Source organism: Gordionus sp. m RMFG-2023, chromosome 4, assembly GCF_954871325.1.
Source record: "Gordionus sp. m RMFG-2023 chromosome 4, tfGorSpeb1-WG-v2, whole genome shotgun sequence".
NCBI lineage: Eukaryota > Metazoa > Nematomorpha > Gordioida > Chordodea > Parachordodidae > Gordionus > Gordionus sp. m RMFG-2023.
Window position 1 is genome coordinate 8588006 of NC_088778.1, and position 25268 is coordinate 8613273.

The 25268-nt window shown below is 27.3% G+C and overlaps 1 protein-coding gene across 2 annotated transcripts; it reads left to right on the forward strand.

Moving 5' to 3' along the window:
• The first annotated feature begins 378 nt into the window (after positions 1-378).
• On the forward strand, positions 379-25146 carry LOC135928960 (calpain-9-like). 2 transcript variants are annotated; one of them, XM_065465420.1, is made up of 18 exons: positions 380-591; positions 643-794; positions 5528-5797; positions 6347-6416; positions 7718-7860; positions 9725-9837; positions 14048-14216; positions 15253-15333; positions 15787-15875; positions 16410-16487; positions 19231-19424; positions 22609-22772; positions 22943-23160; positions 23370-23415; positions 23518-23653; positions 24038-24162; positions 24359-24610; positions 24876-25146. In XM_065465420.1, exons 1-18 carry the CDS (start codon positions 495-497, stop codon positions 24900-24902), a joined length of 2424 nt encoding a protein of 807 aa, XP_065321492.1. In that variant the 5' UTR covers positions 380-494; the 3' UTR covers positions 24903-25146. The 2 variants fall into 2 exon arrangements, with proteins under 2 accessions (XP_065321491.1, XP_065321492.1); XM_065465419.1 differs by having other exon boundaries at positions 379-794.
• The last annotated feature ends 122 nt before the right edge of the window (positions 25147-25268 follow it).

Here is a 25268-nt window from a genome sequence, read left to right on the forward strand (position 1 = left end):
TACATCTCCAGAAAATATTGCGGACAAAATAAGTCCTTCAAATAAATATAGAATTTAATAGATAAGACACATTAAATATAAATTTCTTAATACTGACATTAATCAAGTATATTAAATCCAATGATACATTGATTAAATCTCTCAAAATTGATAGAAATCTATTGACACACTAAAGAGAATTTAAACTTAAAATCACCCACTTCCCACCCTTAAAATAATTAAATTATACTGTAGTTCTCGGGTATAGACATTTTTTGGGAACTCCCTTTGTTTTTAACCTATATACGTTTAAGTAGTAGTTTTCGGGCTGTTGCGCGTACAAGTACATGCGGCTTGCCCACAAACGTGTACAGGGCCCTTTATTTTTTTATTTCTAACATTAATTTATTATCAGCTAGATGAAAATAATACCTAGCGTAGCTCTGTTGAACCATCGACGTCAGAATGGATAAGCGCTATAAATCACATCACATAAATTAAGGATAATAGATTTTATGAAAGATATGGTTAAAAATGGGACCAAAGAATGTGGTGCATCAGATTTTCTTGGTGATATGGCATCAGAATTTATTCAAAAAGCAACTGTTGCGAGTGAGCAATATGAAAATACTGAACCCTTTCAATTGTTTAAATCTAATGAAGGCATATATTCCACGACTACTACTCTCTTAGATGATTCTGGCATCGATATTAGATCTATGGCTGGAGAAACTACTAATAAATTGCTAGGAGGAGAATCTCTAGGTGATCTTACATCTGGAATTATTAAATATGCACTTAGAAGAGTATTAAAGGTATTTTAAAATATTTATACAATATATATTTTATCACTTTAAGTTGATATAGGTAAAAAGCATTTTTAAGCACTAATTATGAGAGAGAGAAATGATTTATTGTGTAAGATAAGGGAAATATTTAAGAAAGCTTCAACTTTTTGATCTTTAAATGATTGGAAAATATATATAATATGTCATATTAGTACCTACAACTCTAATTCAATAACCCACTAATGACCCTTAATTTATTTCTGGATTTAGAAGATTCGGTTTAGTAATAATGAATTAATTCATTTAATACTCAACCACCCAAATATTACAACACTTATATTGGAAATATTAAAACAACAAGAAAAACATACAAAGCCAGTCAGGAAGTTAAAAATTGATGAATTAATTTAGAATTGGTGTTTTAGCACCATTGCTTATGAATTCAATTTTAAAACATATATTAATTTTGTTTTTTTAATCATAAATATATACTATAACACCTGAATGATTTGTAAAATGAAAATTAATTTATAATTGGCTTGGTATTATATTATATTTTACCACTGCCTTTTATATATTTTTAAATTTTATCAAATTATTAGCATAAATGCTAGTTATTACTTTTAAACATGGCAATACCAGTACAAATTCTAAAAAAGGAAGTTCATCAATAGACGATTACATTTAATGTAAAATTATGGAAATAAATATAGCAAAATTATAATATTTTTAAAAATAATGTGTGAATTTTTTAGACATGATTAGCATGATAAAAATGCTTTTCATGAGTGGGCAAGTTTTAAAAAAATTGAACATCAGATGTCAATGGATGTAAATTTTATAAATGTGAATAGTTAGGTCATAAATAAAAAATAGGCCAATACCCATCTCTAATGCACATATATTTCTTTGCATGTAATATTGACATATTAAAAATCAATTAAATTTTATGTTTGGATATCAAAGTCTTTAGGAAGAACAGGATTTCCTTTCCTATCAATAAAAACTGTTTTTAATGACTCTGAATTAGAGATGTAAAGGTATAAGAAATTTTCAGAGAGATAATGGTTCATATTTTCCAAGAAATTTCCTAAATTTTCCTTTAATATAAATATAATATTTTATTGCAAAAATTATGAATTATATTTTATTTCAAAAATTATGATTTATAATTTAATTTATTATATCATAATTTTTATTTTCCTCATGAGTCTTTAAACTTTTTTTTATTAGTGCAACCATTGAGTGCAACTCTTCAAATCTATAATTTTAAAAGTATAAAAATATATGTGTTTACATAATATTAATATGATATATTATAGAATTATTAATAATTAATAATATATTTAGATTTGATGTATAAGGATCATTATATTTTAATCATACTATATAACTGGTATAATAATTTATTGATGTTTAATTTAAATTAACATCAATATTTTATAGATGCCTTGGAAAACTTCCAACATCTGGAAACATTTTATTGAAGATACAACTAATAACAAGAAAGAGTATATATCAATAATATTGTCAATTGACATATAATTTTCCAAACTCAACAAAGATGTCTCAGCATATCAAAAAATGTCAAAGGTATATTAACAGTTTACAATTTAATGAAGTTGTTAATAATAATTCTACTGAAGAGGATATTGTAGTATGTTTACCAGATCCAATAATCCTAATAAAATAATATCCCCAAAAAACATAAACTGAATGATTCTAAATATTTTTAAAGAAAATATAAATAATTTTAATAATGTATATAACACCTTTTTATTACACTGTAACTGAACAAAATTATACACAACTTGACTTTGGCATTAGCTATTTTTATGCAAATTGCCCTTTTATTGTCAATTTTTTAAAATTATTCCCCCTAGCAAAATTCCATCTAGATATACAATTAGTAAAACATTAGATTTTGAATATAATAAAGTGACAAAATTATTACTGACAAGCGAGGAAGGTCTTGCCCTGAGAATTGTTATGGACTCACTAGTAGTCTGTCTTGTCGTCGGTAGTATGATAATGTTTTAGAGAATATAGTCTTTTATTGTTAACTATTGAAATAAAAATTTAATAATGAATATCTGTGTTTTTCTCTCAAATAATATGTATACATATCATATAAATAACGTTTAATATGTTCAATTCACATAATATCAAAGTTTAATTTAATATATCACATGATCGCCTTAAACGTCATAATTTAAATGGACAAGTATATTAACTTTTAACACAATAATAAATAAATAACTTTGTTACGAATATGTAACAATTATCAACAAAAAATTTGATACTTTGAAAAATTTTACTCTCATTAGCCATGGCTGGACTCACATTCATGGAGAGTCCATGATTAAATTCATAATTATGACTCGAGAACCAATTTTTTTAAATTTATTGACACAAGATCTAGTCTCCCATGCTGATTATATCGCATCTGAGCTGATCAAGATAATTGAAGAAATTGGTATCACTAGTAACTGTTAATGCAATGAATATGAAAAAGGCTTGGAGTCTTGTTAAGGAAAAATATAATTATTGAATGCTTTGGATGTGTCGCACATGGCTTGAATCTGCTTATTAAAGATTTATGCCAAATACGTTTTATTGAAAAGATCATCAAAAAACAAACCAATAATTAAATATATAAAATTTAAATGTATTTTATTGGCAACTTTTTAAGAAAGGCAAATGAAAGGTTATAAATCTTCCATAAAAATTCCAAGTCCGACAAGATGGGGAAGTTTTGTTATAAAGTTGCAAAATCTTATGAAAAATAAGGAAGTTTTGCAAGAAATTGCAATTTCAAGTTTATTTATAGACAAACAAAGAAGGCGTATTTTATTGGACGACTTTTTTGTAATTTATTTATAACAATTATAATTGTAGAATCTGATATAGCGGTATTATCTGACATATCAGAAATATTCTGGGATATAAATAATAACTCATTTCATCAACTTTTATTTTTAATGAAAATGATTTGAAAAGTGTTAAGATGCATATTAATAAACGAAAGAAATTTTGTAGACTAGAAGTTATTCAAAAACGATGAAATGTTTACAGTGTATTTTGTCTTTATTATTTTATTTTCCCTTAGTTCCCAAATTTAATAAAGTTATTCAATAAAAAAATTGAAAAGTTTAAAGTGTATTTTATGGTTATTCTTTAATTTTCCGTTATTTCTCCTAATTTTCCCGGAGAAATTTTCCTTGAATCAATTTTCCCGAGAAATTTACATCTCTACACTTAATAAATGCTACAAGTATGGTAGGAGATTATGTTTTATTTTTTAAATATGCATTTAATAAAGATGGTAAAATCTTTAGTAATTTAATTTATCAAAATATTCAATATAGTATAAATTTTTAAATATTCATTAATAATATCATGCTTGATGATACTTGTAAAATTTTAAATATATTTCATCCAATTAAAAAATCTATAGTTAAACATTCCTCGAGTTAAACCATTATCATATCAGTATCGTCAACTTTGTAAAATTAGGCTTATTCAAAAATGAAAATGAACTATTATTAATAAATAATCGATTTCGAATTTGTTAGTCTTTTTTTTGCTTTTAAGGCAATGAATTTAATCGCATAATGTTATTATGCTTTATGATATCATCGCTTGAAAATTAGATTATTTCATCTCCACTTTTTGTAATTTTTAGAACAGAGTGTTTCATGAAATTAAATTTTCTATTATTTTCAATATGATAGTTAGTGATCTGCATCGGGCCTAATTTTTCAAGCCCGGCCCGAAATTTTTTTTAAAAAAGTTTTGCCGGCCCGGCCCGAACCCAAATTTTTTTAAAAAGTTCTACCGGCCCGAACCCGAAATTTATTTTAAAAAAATTTACCGGCCAGGCCCGAATTTATTTGAATATAGAAATTAATTTTTATAATTACTTAAAATAAAAGACATATGTTATATAGCGTAGTTTCAATATATTAAATCAAAAATTTTTATTTTACATAAAAAATTTAATATAAAATTGATAAATTTAGATATATTTAATAAAATTTCCAAAATCCGACCCGACCCAGCCCAAAATTTTTTTAAAAATATTAGGCCCGGCCCGAACCTGATTATTTTAAATAGAATTAGGCCCGGCCCGAATAACTTTGCAGATATCTAATGATAGTATAACCTTATAATTGAATATTTATTTAACTTATTTTATAAATATTTTGGATTTTTTTTTGTAAAAAAGGTCATTTCAATAAACAGTGGATATGGAATAACCTAATTTTCACATGATGATATATATTTTAAAAAAAAACAGTAATTACTTTGTAATTTTAATAAAAGAAAGTGAAATTAACTGTTTTTTCTCGAAATATTTAAGTATATATATTAATTACATTTTTTTAAACAGATGGATAATTTTTTTATTGTTATATGTTTTTACCAGTTTTTACTTAAAGAATTTAGAAATTACATTTTATGCTAGGCCTAAACCAATCTATCGAAAAATAATTTAACGCGTTTCCCTATCTTTAAGGCTATAATATGATATAGAAATTATTATTGTCCAATTTAATTAATTTTTTGTTAATTATACCGAGTTTGGTTAGTAAAAAAAAATAATTTAAAAAATTCAGGTAATTGAGTCAGCCTAAGGCCAACCTTGAGATGCAAGTTTATATTTTTTTGCTGCTTAAAACTTGAGGCTGAACCTATTTCTTTCGATTAAGTCATGAAATGATTGATTTATTTACATTATTTTTTTTATAACGCGTTAGAAAGCAACACGTCAACTGCAGGGTTTGTTCCCTGATCAGCCCAATTACGGAGGGGTAGATCTACCTAGGCCGTTAGTGAAACTACCAATAGTTTCGGCCTCCAACGACCAAACCTTTCAACAAATCAAGCAACAATGTTTAGAAAGGGGAGTCCTCTGGGAGGACCCTGATTTTTCCGCTAACGATTCCTCCATGTTCTTTAGCGAGGCAACATCCAACTTGTTCTTCAGCAAGATAGCACCTGACAGCTTTCAATGGAAACGACCTAAGGTTTATAAAAAATAGTTGGGGTTATTTATATAAGGTAACCAGGAGCGTAACCAGGGGCCTATCACAATCCTCATGTTCTCGTAAATACCATTTTAAGTGAATTAAATCCCCCTATACACCATCCCCCCTCTCCCAAAAATGGTATGCATGGCACTATAAAGAAGAATATGAAAGAAAAATTAGTAAAAGTTGATGGCTTTTTAAAATAACAATAATTCGAATTTTTTTAAAGTAAGAACCAAAAATTATTTTTATAAAAATATAATTAACCAACGGCCTAAAATAAAGGGAACTAAAGACCTGGAGCCAATAAAATTTATGGCGGAAAACCCAGCCTAATAATGCCCCCCCCTCATATGAAAATTCTGGATACGCCTATCCGGGTGACTTTAATTTATAAGTATGCAAAGTATAAATTGGTCTATGCGATTTTTTTTACTCGCAACCCAGCCAAGATTTTTTTTAGAATCACGTTATTTTATGTATTGGGTGGTGGCCGCGATTTGGTACCTCATGTTATGTATATATTTTTTTAAACACAATATTTAGGATATATGTCCTAATCCTAAATTGATTGTCCAAGGAGCTTCAAGATTCGACGTAATACAAGGAGAATTGGGTAATGTCATTCTCATTTGTATTCTGATGAAATTAATTTTTTTTTTCAACTGAATGAAATTTTTTAATTGGATGAGAATATATTTAAAATTAAATAAGTATTTGAGGTAAGAAGTAGGATTAAAGATCAGAAAGATATGGGTTTGGAACTTGATAGATATTGGCTAGGGTTAAGAAAATTTAAAACGGGTTTTAATAAAAATTAAATTTTTTTAACTTATTTTAAAAAAAATAAATATTTTATGCATAAATTTTTTAATTTAATAAATGAGATTGGAGAAGATCGCCGAAGTTATTTTAGTAATCTAGATATTGTTAAACTGCCCTGGCCAAAATAATATGGTACAAACCTTGAGATTTGGCAAATAGAAGTCTAATTCGTTCAGCTATTTATGAGCTATATCTCCAGGCGCTTATATTATTTTGGCTAAAATCTAATCGGGTCGTTTTTAAAAATTGACCAAATCGGACCGCTTTAAAACAACATTAAATCTAGAATAAAAAAAATATTTTTAATAAGTTGATTTTTTAAAAAAAAATCTGTTACCGGATCTTAATATTTTTCAAAATTCATTTCCAAGTTCAGTTCCTGTAAATTTAAAAAACTTCTTCCTGTGCCTTGATTTGATCCATTTGTGTTTCCGCTACTTCTTATTAATAATCGATGAATTTGAGTTTATACAAGTATTTTGATATTCCTGGATTGCATTAATATATTACATTTTACACTAGGATAAAATATTTTTTATTATATACAAATTGAGATTCTACTTAAATATATAAATAGGATTCCATTACCTGGATTATTCCAGTATACTACATTACGACATAAATACAAATTAATCGTACTTTTATTTTCCAACCAAGTCCTAAAAGTTTTAAAATGGGATTCGGTTTCTAGCTGTTTTTAATGTTTTGGATTGGATATTATTTCAAGGATTTCTTTCAGATTTTGTTGGATTTGGTATATACCTAATAATTGACTTATAATATAAAAATTATTTTAAATGTCACGAGAAAGGGAATTATAATATGGCAGAAGGATGACATTTATAAACGAAAGCTTGAGACTTGCATAATATTATTTTTGCTAAAATCTTATAAAATAGATTTTCGATGGATTAGAGTTGAAATTATCGGGTCCTCGTAAATAAGATAACTTTGGATTTCTATAAAAATAATTCCTGTAATAACATCTAAGAGTCTAATATATTATAATTCTATATAAATGATTTTTTTGCAGGTGAGTAGTATCAATATATACGACACACAAAACATTCGTAAAATTATTTATTATCGCAGGAAATTGTTGGTTGTTAGCGGCCGTCGCTTGCCTGTCCCTGAATCCTAAGTTGATTCAACTAATCGTTCCTACCGATCAAGACTTTGCCCCGGGCGATTATGCTGGAATATTCCATTTCAGGATTTGGCAGTACGGAAGATGGGTAAAAATTATATTTTTTTCACGTTTCAATATGGCGACAAGTGGTTTATTCTGAGACTTATTTCACTATTTTTCTTTACCAGCCGGAATTTTGAATAGTAAAAGTATAAATAATCACCTGATTTCAGTGATAAATTATTCTCCCAACTAAATTTTATTTTTGCGGCCGAGTCCTGAATCGCTATTTGAGACCAATTACAGTGCTCTATCACAAGCTATCCACTTCACTGTAATTTTTTTATTTATTATTTAGGCACCATTTTTTTAAAATAATTTCAAGTACGACCTTTTTTTTAGCGCGCCTGTAGGTCGCCGATTGTTATCCGCCAAGGTAAGGTTGATTATTTGTTTTTACTTTTTATTTGATAGATAAAAAAGAAGATTTTAAGAGATAGGCCTTTTAAATTTAATATAAAATTTATTAATAATTATATTATATTTATTAGTTTATTTTTCACCAATATTAGTGAAAGCAAAATCGTTCCATTTGAGCCGATTATTAAAAATGGCGAATTCAATATTTTTGCCAGAAAAATACTGCCTAAGCCTAAGAGTGTAAATAAAAAATGAGGATATGGGGTAGGTCCCTTTTTTGAAATTCAAATGTATAAACATAGGCCAATGATTTTTCAAGTAAATTATTATTAAGGATATCCGATAAAAAATATATTTAATTTAATTTTAAAAACCCTACGGTCAAAAAGATTATCGGTTCAACCTTATGAGTAAATCAGGTTTACCATATTTTAATACAATAGTCATAGCTTCATGATAACGTTCTTGCATATTCCTAGGAGAGTCTTGCAACGAAGTAGTTAAGATAATTGGGCGTCTTATTGGTGATCGACATTATCAGAAAAACCATATATTAAATAATCCATTAATCCTGAATTTTCTTCTACATGTCGCTTAGTCTGATTATATTTTTTAAAATTTAGGTTATTAGCCTTAACCTGTAAATATGAATCAGCTATATAGTTGCCCTAGACGGCCCGCACTAAGAAGAGGGTTAAAAATATTGTCGCACGGCTCTATCTTAAATTGTAACATAGATATCTTCCACCATCACCTAAAAACAAATGTCAATATACTTATTATTTGTGAAAATTGTTCCCAAACCCAGCCCCTGCCAAACTGAATATCCAAAAATTTATAAATATAAAATATTTTTATCTTTCTTTCATAGGAGCTCATATGTTACCATTTTAAATTAATGAAGTACCTAAAAATAAATAAAGTTAAATTTATTTTAATTTACCTATTTTTTTTCATTTTGGGATTACAATAATAATTAAAGTTAAGCAAAATCAGTGTTTTAAATAATGGATCAAATAAAAATGAAAGAAAATAAAAATAATCCAATATTATAGGAAAAAGGTAAGCCAATAAAAAGGAATTAATAAATAAATATTGAATATTTTAAATATTATTCATATATAAGAAAAATATTACAACTATAAGGTGGAGAGGGTTGCATAGGTAGAGCTCTTGCCTCGAGACAGGAAGTCGCAAGTTCGTATCTGGGCGATGCAAAAATATTTTATGGGGTAAAATTTTACCCTTAAACTTGGTCGGCGGGGCTGGAACAAAAATTTAAAGTCTCCTTAAATTTTATAACATTAAGATGTTAGGAAAACGATCACTTCTTTCTTGATTATCGGAATTATATTTCAACTTTTTTTATTTATAAGTTTTGAAAAAATTAAAATATAATTTAGCATTATTTCATTTATAACATATCTATGAATGTCGAATCGCATCAAATTTTACAATTTTTTCCAACTTTTTTATTTATATATTTTTTTTAGGAAATCCAATATTTATATATAAAATTTTTTTAAAAAAAAATTCAATTATATATATAGATTGATGTAATAGTCGATGATCGACTACCAACAGCTGACGGACGCTTAGTTTTTATGCACTCGGCAGACAACACCGAATTCTGGAGCGCCCTCCTGGAAAAAGCTTATGCCAAGTTACAAATTTTTTACATACAATTGTGAATTGACCAAGGGCTCATACAAAAAATATACTGCCCTCTCGTTTACATTAGATTTAGAGCATAATAAAAGAAATATCTCCACTAAATATATATAAAAATAAATATAATTTATATGAAATCTATTCAATAATTATATCTATTCATAAGTACAAATTTAATTCTTAATTTGTACTTATTGTTTTATATGTTGACTACTTTAATCTTTTAACTATAAATTATTTATTATTCTAATTTCCTGGGTTCGATTTTCTATTAATTAATTTAATCTTTTAAATACAAAATTATTTATTATACCAAATATAAATATATTTATTATTGTTCTCTTACTTGATATATTTATTCTTATTCTTTTACTTGATCCCCTTTTACTTTTTCTTTTTTTCAAAATCAATTGACAACGAAAAAAAAAATGAATGAATACTTTATTTTTCTTTTTCTTCGATTATTTATATTTTTTAAAAAAAACAATATAATTTTTCCGCTTTTATAATTAAATCTAATATAATTTTCTCTACTACAATTAAATATACACAATATTTTCTCTCGAATCTTCTTCCGACTATGATACGCCCTCCCTCAAGCTAGCATTCCTCCGCCCCCTCCGGATCGGGACCCAATTCCTCATTGCTCACATGGCACTGTAGCCAATCCAAGAAGGGGTCAGGTATTCCTCCAATCTTCTCGTTTCCTCTTGATTTGCCTCTGCCTCCTCTGCTGCACCCTCCCCCTTGACTTCGCTCTCCCAGCTCTTCATAGACTTGATTGATCTCTCCATCATTCCAGTCCCCCACAGTGCTATCGTCTTTCTGCCACTCGATCTCGCCCACGCGCACAGCGGTCTCCCCCAACGATGTCAAGTTGTCCTCCGCTATCTCATTATCGAAGGATTGCTCCCACATCAATCCCAAGCCAGCCAAATTAGGGTACTGGTTAGCTAGGTGTTTCCTCCTGCGGCAGCAATAACATCTTCATCCTTCTATTCGAACCGGTGCTCCCGAGCCCAAACACACCCATTCTCACCCAACAATCCGGTCTTCTGTTGAGCCTCACCGTGTTATATACTTCAACCCTGAACACCCAGAGATATTGCATGCCCTATTCCTTAATTATGGGTAAGTGGATATATATATATTACATTTCTGTCCCGGTCCCCCTATTTTCCCTGCCCTGTAACACGGTCCGCCCTCATACAAAATAAACCTAATTCCCACCCTACTTTATTTGACAGGAATCTTCCAAAATTATTTCTAAACTAGCTCACTTATGTAATAAATTACTTAATACATATGACCCCAATATACTCACATATTTCCCCCAAATCTCTTACTTTTCTTATTTTCGCCTATTAAACAAAGATATACAACTCATTACATTTAATTATTTCAATAAAAATTTCCTTTACTTTCACAAAAAAATATATAACGCAGATATTTAATTCAACAAAAATTCCCTTCAATTTCATTTAACCATTTCAATAAAAACTTCCTTTAATTTCCATGTCACGGTGAGGCCCAACAGAAGACCGGATTGTTGGGCGAGAATGGGTGTGTTTGGGCTCGGGAGCACCGGTTCTAGTAGAAAGACGAAGATGTTATTGCTGCCGCAGGAGGGGACACCTAGCTAACCAGTGCCCTCATTTGGCTGGCTTGGGACTGACGTGGTAGCAATCCTTCTGGGATAATGTGATAGCGGAGGACAACTTGACATCGTTGGGAGAGACCGCTGTGCGTGTGGGCGAGATCGAGTGGCAGAAAGACGATAACACCGTGGGGGACTGGAATGATGGGGAGATCAATCAAGTCTATGAAGAGGTGGGAGAGAGAAGTCGGAGCAACGAGCCGGGAGTAGAAGAGGAGGATGCAGCAGAGGAGGCAGAGGCAGATCAAGAGGAAGCGAGAAGATTGGAGGAATACTTCACCCCGGAGTTCTTGGATTGGCTACAGTGCCATGTGAGCAATAAGGAATTGGGTCCCGATTCGGATGGGGCGGAGGAATGCTAGCTTGAGGGAGGGCGTATCATAGTCGGGAGAAGATTCGAGAGAAAATATTGTGTATATTTAATTGTAGTAGAGAAAATTATATTAAATTTAATTATAAAAGCGGAAAAATTATAATATTTGAAAAAAAAATGATAATTTTTTTTTTATATATTTGTTTTTTTTAAAAAATATAAATAATCGAAGAAAAAGAAAAATAAAGTATTCATTCATTTTTTTTTTCGTTGTCAATTGATTTTGAAAAAAAGAAAAAGTAAAAGGGGATCAAGTAAAAGAATAAGAATAAATATATCAAGTAAGAGAACAATAATAAATATATTTATATTTGGTATAATAAATAATTTTGTATTTAAAAGATTAAATTAATTAATAGAAAATCGAACCCAGGAAATAAGAATAATAAATAAATTATAGTTAAAAGATTAAAGTAGTCACATATAAAACAATAAGTACAAATTAAGAATTAAATTTGTACTTAATTATTTAAAAATATAAAATAAAATATTTTATAGTTAATATTAGAATTTGCAGTTCACACTCATCTAATTGCATGGAAAATAGGTGTCTTTTTTTTATTCTGTCAGAGTAGCACAATGCTTAGGTGGCAAAGTGAAAGGTCCAGAGTTGTAAGGAGGTCTAAAGAATAATTAGGAGTTTTGAGTTAGTTGAGGAAGGTTGGATTGCGCGAACTTCATTATACTTAGGTGTCAGTTATTTATGAAGTTAATTGAGAGTATAATGAAGATATGGATATATAAAAGAAACGGGGTTTGTTTGATTGTTACACCAGAGATTCGGGAGGAGCTTAGCTGCATATTTTTTTAAATTTGAATTTTTGGAAGCTTTGGTGAAAAAGAAAGAAATAATTTCATGGGTATAGGCTGTCAATATTTAAGAGTAGGAAACCTGCTCCTAAGAGCAAAAGGAAAGAATCAGAATCCTAGAAAATTGGATAGAAAAGATGTTTTCCACGACCTCATTTTATAGCTGCTATAATCAAGATAATTTGAAAAAATACGCGGCTAGATATTGAAATTATGCGCATTGTAGTGTAGTTAAATTAAATACTATCAGATAACTAGTTATTTTTATAACTACCATTACTCAAAACACGTTCTAGTTAAGTTCAAAGGTTTAAAATGTATCCTGTAACTATTTAAGATAGCAGTTACTTTTGGAAGAGTTACACATATTCGCTTATATTAATAAATATATATAACAAGTAACTAGAAACAGTTACATCTCTTTGATATAACTATAATTATACTTTATTTAACAAAACAGTAGATTAATGGTTTTTATAAACAACAAAAATATTATATCCAGCTTAGTCCATCATACGTCAGAGACGCCACTTGTTTTTAAGATTTAAAAACGTTAAAAAAAAATTTGCCCAAATATATTTTAAGTGCGTTAAAATTTAATTTAGACTTGCCGAGCATTCCTCGCTTCCAGGACCACTGTCATACTTTAGTCGGTATCTTAAGGAAAGATGCTATTGCAGCTAATTAAATTATGTTTTCTTAACTTACATCTAAATTAGACTTTAACTTGTTTACAATGTGTATGATAATATAAATAATGCTGTAAAATTAGTATTCTTAAACGCCTCGATTTATGCCGATTTTTTAAAACGGCTAACTCGATATTTTAGCCAGAATAATATTGCCTAAGCCTCGAGATTTCCTTTATCGATGTCCAAACCTTTGTGCCATCTATGCCCAAAATCTTCAGGCTTGCGTAATATTTTTCTGGATAAAATATTGAGTTAGTTTTTTTTAAAAATCAGTTCAAATCAAGCCGTTTAACAAACTACCAAAAAAAATTTATTTCTTTAATACAAAAATATTTTTAAAATAATTATAATAGATTTTTAAGATATGATTGTCCGATTTTAGAGTTATAAATGACTTATATTATAATTATCTTAATTGTATCTTTTTTAGAATATAATGTAATTATATTCAAATTAAATCGTTTCATGTTCAATTTAATATAATATAAAAGCTTTAAAAATGATAAAGGACAATGAGAAGATAATGCAAGTAATAACAGAATTAAATCCATTAATTTAATAATAGATTCTTCAGTAATCTTTAAAAAAATATGTTTTAGAAATCATAATATTATAGTTTATGTATAAACTATTTATTTTTTTAAAAAAAATACCACGATTTATTTTTCAGAGTATATGGCTCGTACGAGGCTTTGGAAGGTGGGAGTACTGCAGAAGCTATGGAAGATTTTACAGGCGGTATAGCGGAACATTACGATTTAAAAGAAGTTCCCAAGAATATATTCTCCATCCTGTATAAAGCTAATCAGAGGTCTTCTCTTATGGCTTGTTTTATTCAAGTAATCACCAGTCATCACACCTACATTAATTTATGATTTTATAATTAATAGTAAGATTTTTGAAAGTAGACATATTTATTTATTTTTATAAAAAAATTTGGTAACATCTTTATAAAAATCTGTCTATTTTAAGAATGAGTTTTTAAAAAAATGTCTACGATTTAAATTGAAGATAAAATAAAATTACAGTAAAACTAATCTTTATAAAAGTTGATCTAGTTTATTAAATCCTTCAATGAGATCAATTTTTTGTCTTGTCGCTGGAATTTAGCCGAAGGCGGTAAATATAAATTTTAACCATTAGTTAATTTTTTAAAATTTGGCCATAAATAATAAAGATGGTTTTACAGGCTAATTTTTGGAATAAAATGTATTCTTTTAATAAAAGGTGTGAAAATTATGTAATATTCTTCAATTAAAAATGGTGATAGTCTCAAGGCGATAGTGAGTTGGGATTAAATATTGAAGAAATTTAATTTACTTATAACATGTACGTTTCTTTTCCAGGGTTGTAAATCCTCTTATAAAAAGGGTTCAGGCTCGGTTTCTGGTTTAATGAAATATTTCTGAAATTAGGTTCGAGTTCATGGTTTGTGGCAGAAAAATAAAGACTTATAAAATTTAGTAAAAATAATAACAGAAACCTCAGTTTTTATAAACTTTATTTTACCATATTTAGACTTTTACCATGAAATAAATTTATCATATTATTAAAATATATATTATTATTTATTATTTAAAAAAAAATTCTAAATATGCTGGTAAAATTTAAAAATAAAATGGAGTACGCTAAAATATAATAAAAATTATGTTTTATGTTTTAAATAATTTGCATGTTTTTTTATAGTTAATTTTATAATATTTTTTAAAATAAATAAAAATTTAATATTTGAAAAAAAAAGTTCTTGAACCCTAGATTTTAAAAAAGGGTTCAGGTTTGGGTTCAGTAAAATATTGAGTTCCGGTTTTGGTCCACAGCCCTGGTCTTTTCCATAAGAATACTTTTTTTTAATTATCTTTTCATATACTATTTTAGCCCGATCCGCATATCAAGTTCGCTGAATTATCAAATGGATTGATAAAGGGGCACGCATACAGTATCACCGATGTTAAAAGGGTATCTTCAGATTTTATAATTCATACAAATATTTATTTCCTTAAAAATAATTTATCAAATAAATAATAAATAAACGGAAATTGTTTTTTTTTGAAAATAATAATTAATATATTGTGCGTTATAAAAATTATCGGTAAATATAATTTAATTACCAGTATTTTATACCAAATAATCAGTAATGTAAATACTGGTAATTTAAATTTATCGCGATAAAAATTATACTTTATTTTTTTAAAGATTTATTATTGTTATATTATTATTTTTTATCAGTAAGAATCGGGTCCTACATCAGACTTATTTTGCTAAGTCTGTTGTGACACGACCTCCGAATACCTATTATATCAAATTCCGAGAAACTATGCAACCGATCCGATGGACCAATCTTAGGGAGGTTCATTAGGACTCTAGTAAGAGTTTAAATTAATATGTTTATTATTTTTTTATTTGTTGTAGATCGTAACCAAGCAAGGTAAAGTGTGCTTGTTAAGGATGAGAAATCCTTGGGGCAATGAGGCTGAATGGAATGGACCTTGGAGCGACAAGTTATACTTATTAATAATTTCTTATAAGTATTTAAAAATTGCATATTATGATGCTTACTTTTTTTTTAGAATTTTGTTTGAGATCGCCCCTTATAATACTTAATAACTTTATAAAAGCATTAAATAAAGAGGGGTGAAAATGTTAAAAACTCTTCACCAAGAAACCTGGCACTTAACTTTGCGCCAACTTTCAATACGACCTTAGCCAAACTTGTAGCTTAAAAAAATCGACTTATTCATCTGGTTGAGTAGGTCAGAGTTAGGTGTTACAAATTTTATAAACCTGTCGTATTTTGAGAATTAGATGAACTGTTTTGGAGTTGACCAGAATTACGCGATTCGACAAACCGTTATAAACGAGTCCTTTTCTTAGCGTTTCTGAGAGGGCCAGATTTCGATGATTATATAAATTCCATTATTTATAAACTGGCCCGATGTAGGACTTTATATCTTTCTTTCTCTCAAAATTCAACAATTTTTTGTTAAATTATGTTGGACTCATTTTTTTTAAAAAAATATTATTATTTGAAATAGATCTTCAGAATGGCATTATACTTCGGCTGAAGAGAGGCAACGACTTGGTTTAGTGTTCAAGGCCGACGGGGAATTTTGGTAATTTTTGGTGAAACCCTTTTATTTATATATCAATATTATTGTGCCTTATTATAGAACTATAGCCCGTCAAAAATGACGGGGAATGAGAATTTTCTTCTTACTTTTATGATAGTTGTTAACTGTTATTTGAAAATAATGTCTAATTTTTATTCTTTTTACCCCCCCCCCCTTCAGGTCAGGTTTAATCCATTAAAACTAATAGTAAATACTATGGTTTGAGTAAAAATAAATTTAAAGCTTTTACTTGAAAATACCAATATTATTTGTTAAATATCACTGATCACTTATTATACCTAATATTTAATATTAAAAAAAATTCCCAGGCAAAGTACAAAGCCATAATAATTTTGAAAAATTCCAAGCCCTATGAAAGTTCATAATAATTTTGGTAATTGAGAACTAAAATAAAATATTTAAACAATCATAATGAATTTAAAAATACAATCAAAATCAGATTTTAATGGGCCTAAAATTAAAAAATTTTCAGGAATCTAAGACTATATTAATTTTAAAAAATGTTTCCCACTTACGTCCATATTAATTGTGAAAAATATTTCCCAAGCCAAGGAAAACCTAGAATAATTTATTTTTTCCTTGGATCCAGAAAAATCTGATGTAAGGTGTTTATAAGAATTAAATCGGTCTAATATGAACATATTTTTATGCCATTTTATATTATTGGGAATATTTTTTAAAATTATCATAAAATGAAGGGGAAATGTCAATTTACCTTACTGGTTAGCTTTTAGTATTTATATGATATTCATGAATACAATTAAAGTAACATGCTAAAAATATGTTCATCCTAAGTTAAATTTTAAACAAACTACCACCCTTCCAAATGATTTATTATTTAGTTACAAAATATAAATTTAAATTAAAACTGTTGTTTCCTGGAAGTTCAATATAATATTCATTAGGTTGATTTTATCAAAGAATCTCATGATATATTTTAATAAATTCATGAACCAAGTTTATTTTATTAAAGAATTAAATTTATTTTTCACTGAAAATAAAAAAAAAATCGATTTTTATAAAATAATTAATTTAAATTATTACCGAAGGTAACAGAATGACCTTTGGAAAATTGTAACTTGAATAATGTCATTAACAATTAGAACTTGTATGGTTCAATGTGATTAACAAAAAAAGAAAAATAATTAAAAATTTGAATGTCATTACCAAAAAAAACAAATAGTTTAAAGGAGAATAAAAAAAACAATTACAACGACTTAACAAATACATTGTTGTTAAATTACAATAGAAAAAATAAAGATATTCTAAGTTAACAAATAATAGGAGGTTAATTTTATCATAGTCAAATTATATATAAAACAAAAAGGTTATACATTTAATCAAAAATATTATGAGTTATGAAAACATACATTCTACAATTAAATTATGAAGTTATGAGAAAATATGCAAAACTATGGAATACATGTAGAAAAGCCAAATTTTTAGAAAATATAAGAGAGATGTAAATATTTACTTATGCTTAAAAATTACCTAATTAAAAGATATATAGTTTTATAAAAATCAATGTGGAATGGATCCTTCTTAAGGGTTTTAACACATAACTCTCATCTAGTAAGAATAAATTTTTAGATTATAAATTACGAATACAAATGATTAAAAATTTAGTTTAAAATATTTTTAAATTGTGCACATAAATTAAAACTACTAAATATATACTTCATCAACATATTTTATAAAAATAATGGAAAATTTTAGAATAACATCAAATAAATATAAATTTTTAAATAACACCTAAGATAGGAAAATTTTTGATTCATTCCTCATCAAATAAAAGAAAAAATTTTGATTCCTCAATATAATGGTATAAAATTTTAAATTATACATAAATTCAAGAATTTAAATAGTATTTATTAAATAAATCTTTTATTCCTCTTAAATTGGTACTTGATGCATTTAAAGTTCTAATGATCCCTAAATATTCAGGAATAGGTATAATATTAGGTTTGTATTCGATTCATTTAATTATCTTTTGCAGGAATCTAAAAATATAATAAAATAATAATTAAATTAATAACTACCATTGCCTATAAAATATTTAAAATCCGAAAAAAAACTTATTTAATATATATATATATTAATTATGTAAAATTGTATAGTGTAATATTAATATAAGATTGTTTAAGAATATCTATAATATATCAGTTAGTTCTAGTATATATATAATGATGTATAAGATGGTAATGGAAGATGAATGAATCTTTGATATGATATGATTCTATGGTGATTTTTATTGGACGAATATTTTTTAAAAGAATATTAAAAATTTAAAAATATAAGAATACCTATTTAATAGTTTGAATTTTAAAGTAGCTACAAACTTTGAATCGTATCTTCTATTTCATTAATTTTGTTAGATTAAGAAAAAATAAATCTTTGATGGGATTCGAACCTAAGTCTATCAGATTTATAAGCGACGCTCTTGCCGATTGGGCCACAGACACTTTTCAAAATTAACCCTTTTTTAAATATATATTATAAATAATGAAAGTGTGACTGTCACAGTGTGACAAGGCTTTTATATATATTATAGATGGTTTACATTTTGCGTATCTATATTTATAAGATATCTCATAATTTTACAATTCCAATGATATTTAATTTATAACCCTGCATTCACAGTTAGTGCTATGATGATTTAAATTATTGATTTTTTTACAAATTATTAATAAATGAATAAAAATTTACGATATTGTTACAAATAAAGGATATCCTTGAAAGACTTTATGAGTAATTTCGAAAAGATAGAAATTTGTCATTTATCGCCCGAAGCTTATGAGGCAATTTGGTCTGACACCCCTAATTCTAACGTCAATGCTGCATATAAAAAGTGGGAAGTTAATCTTCATAACGATTCTTGGGTCAAAGGAGCTAACGCGGGGGGCTGTAGAAATTTCTTAGGTAATTTTATTAACATTTCGGTTTTTATTTATATAATTTTTGATTTATATTAGTTTTGTTGAAAGATTGCAAGATTCTAGAATATAAGGTATATGAATCTTTTTTAAAAAAACTTAATTAATTTATCGCAAAGAAGCTCCTCTCCTAAACTTTTCCCACAATAGTAACACACAAAAAAATATTTTCACCTTTAATATCAAAAACTTTTACCAATTTATCTTCATCTCTTGAAAACAAAAACGAAAATAAAATCGAAGGCCACGAATGGCTGGAAGCCTTACCTCTTAACCCACGAACAATCATGAATAACTTTAAGATATGGACTCGGGTAATACCTAGTTCAGTTCATGATTGCATGAACAGAAATATCCTAGTAAATGCCAAGGCTTAATTATATTAAAATCAAGACCGGCATCAATGCCACTTTCTGATAATTAAATTAATAAGCCTTAATATTTTAGAAATCTTGCGACTTTCAATCGATGTTAACCTAAGACCTGCCTGACCACTATCTCCTGAGCCATTGGCAAATTCTTTATTTCGGATTATACATCTGTCTTATCCTTCCCCACAAATATAAATGACAACTTTCATACTTTAGCAAAAGCTATAAAAAGATCCACAAATAAAAAACCTTAGTAATTTTATTCTCGCAATTTGCAACTTCTAACTACCGACAGTTTCTCCTATCACCGTTGCAAAATAAAATTATAAAAACTTGAACCTAAATTCTTATTTCTTAGGCAGAGCATACAATTAAATATTTTTAAATTTTTTGTTCCTTTTTAGGAACACAATTATGTTTTTCTTAAAATTATTATGGCTCGTTAATTTTTTTTAAAAAATAGTTTTATTTAATGCTTTTTAGGTTTATACAAATATAACATATATTTCTTATATATTAGAAACAAATAAATTTTTAATTATAAAAAAAAAATTTGGTTTTTTTTTATAAAATTGAATTTTTATTTAAAATATGAAATTTTAATTGAAGCATAACTATTTTTTACTTTATTTTCATAGTTCTTAATTTTAAACGAACGGGTTCAAGTGAACGAAGTTCGTTTTTTTGAAAAAATGATGAACGGCGTTCCTTTTATTTTTGACGAACTTTGAACGAGAATGCGTTCGATTTCAATGTTCGTTCAATTTTAAAATACTTTATTTTTATTTATTTGAAAAATTTAATATTAATCCAAATTTTTTAAGAAAAAAGTTTTATATTTTTTAATCAGCTGTTTTCCTATTTTTTTTAACACGCCATTTATTAATTTGAATATTATTGTTTATATTTCTGAAATTCTAAATCAGATGAATTAACATTACCATTGCAATATGATAAATATTTTACAGTAACATCCTATTGAAGTTATATATTTAAAGATTTGAACTTATACTATATGAAGATCAATATGTTCTTTCTGATTATACATTCAGTATTCAAGCTTCAATTACCATGAATAAAACTTCCCCTTAGAACAAACCTATTATTATTGAAAGTAAACATTTAAAACTTTAGAAATGATAATGCAAGAACTGTTAATTTCTAGATATCCTTTTTTTGACGAAGAAGTAGAGGTTGGATTGGAGGAGGATAACTTATCTCAATTTTTTGAATCAAAATATTTTTAATAAATTTCCCGCGTTAAAAGAAATTTCAGAATATATAAATAGTGTTATAAACGTTACTTCACCAAAGAGCGTTACCCGTTACTTCTGAAAAAGGGAACGCGTACCACTACTCGTTACCTTTTAAAAAAGGAACGCACGTTACTGGCTATTCAAAAAATTAACGGGTTACTTCTACTTAAAAAAAATATTATATACATAAAAATTTTCCCCTATAATATATAATACAAATAAAAGTATGCAAAATTAATACATTATAAGATAAGATATTTTTTAATAATTTTTTATTGATTTTTAAAATTTTGACCAGATAATGCTTAGGGATAAACACACTGTCGCAGAGGATGAGAGGGTTGTGTTATATTGGATAAAGAAAAATTTTAATTGGGGGAGAATTTATTAAAAATTAAAGAATAATCTTTATATTGAAAAAATGCTTAGTTCATCGTCAAAAGAATCTTCATTAGATCCTCATCCAATTTTTTAAAATCTTTATTATAAAATAATATTTACGTGTATTGTTTATTAAAGGAATCAAGTCTGCCTTTTCTTTGTCGAGATCTTTTCTCAAACAAGGAATAAATTCAAACCTCCTCCCTTTGCTGACAATTCGGTTTACCTAGTGATAATATATATTCATTAGAAATAAAATATTATCAAAATATAAATTGTGAACAATGCATCAACTGTATACCTTATATCTTTGTCTTGCAGAATTGCATTAATAAGTGGCTTACAAAATGTAATTATTTAAAGTCATTTTTTTATATTATAATTGTTATCGTGAGAGTTAGATTCCCAAATGCTTTTTTATTCTCTCTAAAATCCGTAGGAACATGTTTCATAACCTATAAAATCATATATATAGCCATATAATATTTATCTCTAATCTCTGTAATTTGGATTTATCACAAGATTCACTAAATTCGTGGTCATTCCCCCTAATAAAACTATATTAATTTTACAGTTATAGAAAGAGCGCCATATTGTTATAACCAGTTTAATCAGATATCTAATTTTTTCCTTAAAGTTAGCTGCTCAGTTTGGAGGATACCCATGTTTATTCCACAATCGAGGTTAAAATATTTGAGTTGAGACAAATTTGCATTTACAAAATGTAAACTTTGTACCCTTAGTTTTCTTCATTAGTAAAATGTTTATTAAAGCCAAGGCACACCGTACTCATCTTCTGATTAAAATATAGAATTGACATAATATTCAAATTATAACATTAATTAGATTAACAATCTTGACTGAAAATAACAACGAAGTTTTAAAATAAAAATGAAGGAATCTGGTGGTTGATGTGAATTAATAACTCGGCTTAAAATTTAAAAAATTAATAAAAGTAATTTTTTTAAGAAAAATTTGAAGTAACGTTATACGTTACCATTACTCTTTACCTCTAGGAGAAGGTAACGAATGGCAGTTCCCTTTCTTCACAAAAGGTAACGCTGTTAGTAACTATTTTACTTTTTGACGTTACAGCACTAATTATTACGCATTATATTAATTATGTATTTCCTATTTATGTCTTTTTGCAATATATCTTTAGACACATATTGGCTCAATCCTCAATACGGCCTGACTCTCAAGATAGCTGATGATGGGGAAGATGAAAATTTGTGCACTTGCATAGTCGGGCTCATGCAGAAAAACCGAAGGCAACAACGCAAAATAGGGGCCGACTTTTTAAGGATAGGATTCGCAATATATAGGGTATGTTATTATATCTATTTACATTAGAATGTAGACGATTTTCGATAATGGAATTGGATAGCTAATTATCTCTTTAGATAATGGCTACTGATATCTATTAAAATTGAAATTTAAAAATAAAATGTTAAGATTTTGGGATAATTTTAAATGTGTCCACATTAATAATATAGGTTAAATCTCCTCAAGACACCGTAGAACCCCTTCCAGAACAGTTTTTCGTGTTCAATCAGAGCGTTGCTCGCCCGCCAACTTTTATTAACCTGCGGGAAATAACCGGAAGATACAAATTGCCGGCCGGCTCATACGTTATAATTCCATCCACCTTCGAGCCGAACCAGGCTGCCGAATTTATTCTGAGAATCTTTAGCGAAAAACCCTTCGACGGAAAGTATATTTAAAAAATAGTATTATATTATATGACGAAGCTGAAACACAGTTTATTGGTTTGTTTTATAATATTATCACTCGCACTATTGTATTATTATCTAGGATTAGGAAATATGATTAATTGTAAGATTTAAAATTATCTATTCAAAAGTTTTCTAATTTTTTTAAACCACTCTTGTAAAATTATAATTTATATCTATGTATATATAGTGAATTGGATGAAGAAACTAGCTTTGATCCGCTGATGTCTGAAAAGGTGAGAATAATGATATATCAAATTCTCTCATTATTGCTGGACGAATAAATTAAAATTCGATCATAATAATCGATTATAATTTTTAAATAAATAATATATAAGATTCCAGAACAAGAGGTCCAAATTGAGCAAGATCAAGATAAAATAATGAAAGATTATTTCGATAAGATAGCTGGAGAAGATTTGGAAATTACTCCCTATGAGCTGCAAGATATTCTTAATTTTGCCATGAAAAATGGTAAATTATTATAGAAAATATTTTTATCTAAAATTATCTAATCATTCAACACGTGATATTGTAGTTGATAACTTTTTTGATAAACTTTGATAAAGAATTATTCTTTATCCCTTATATCCCTCCAAATTCATCCCAAATATATATCAGAGACCTACAAAGGTACCGTTCATGGCACTACCCGGCCCAGATTTTTTAAAAATATACTACATTTATATTTAATTTTTATAACACTAATAATGGCGATTTAAAATATTCGGTTTTACGGACCAGCTCAGATATTTTTTAGAAAATAATTAAATTACTGCCTATGTATATATATATATTTTTTTAAATTTTTTAATCTATATATATATTTGCGATAACTTTAAAAAACAATAATTTTAGATTCAAATGAGGGCTTTTCTCTCGAGACAACCAGAAGCATGGTCGCTATGATGGACTACGACAAATCTGGCCAATTGGGTTTATCAGAATTTATGGATTTATGGGAATCTATCAAATTATGGAAAGTTTGCCTTTTGATTTTCTTATTTAATAATTTTTTTTTAAGCTTGGCAAAATTGAGTCAGATCATTTTAACTTAGGATCCACTTCATTTAAAAAACAATAACTAAATAAAATTAAAAAAATATAAGTTATAATCACGGGCTATATTCTTCGATATCCTTTTATTTGCTACCCTTAAAATAAATTGTTATAATTAAGGCTATTTTCAAACAATTCGATCGCGACAATTTGGGAATCCTTAACTCTTACGAACTTAAGGGCGCCTTTCATTCCGCCGGTTACAAATTAAATTCTAACGTGTTTAAATCGATGGTTTTGAGGTACAGAAACAAGGAAAATCAAATCTCCTTCAATGATTTTATCGTTTGTGCTATCAAGCTTAAAGGCATGATCGAAAAGTTTAGAGCTTATGGCACGAAAGATGGATTGGCAGAATTCGATTTAGATGAAGTTTAGGATTATATTTGTTCAGTTAGTGCTTCATTTTGTTCTTACGGAAATGTTAAGCATACGTAAGAAATTTTAGATAAAAAAAGCAAGATAAAAGAAATGATGAGCTATAAAAAAACAGAATTTAAAGTGTTAGACGATTATTATAAATTAATTATTTAATATTTATTTTTAAAATGATTATCAGCATTTTGAATTTGTTACGAATATTTTTTAATAATAATTACTATTATTATTTTTTTACATTAAAAAAAATTTGTTTTAGTGGTGCCATACTACTTTGTACTCTTAAAGAATCTAATGAAAGACACAAACCACAACAAATATTCTCCTATATAAGAAAAATTTTCTTGCATTATTTCTATTTGTTAATGAATATGTTATGAAACCTTACATTAGATTCATATATACTATCTCCTAATCGCGAATAATACAACTAATTAATAAATACTAGTCGCATATTTATATTATAGTATATTATACATTATTTTATTCTTATTTAATTGTGCCAATCATGAATAAGACTTTGTAACATATCTTTCAACCATGTTATTTAATATTTATTAAATTATTTATATCAATGTCATATACTTTACTAAATTTTTAAATAAATATTTAGAAATTGTAATAAATTTGTTTTGGAAAAAATTAGTAAACG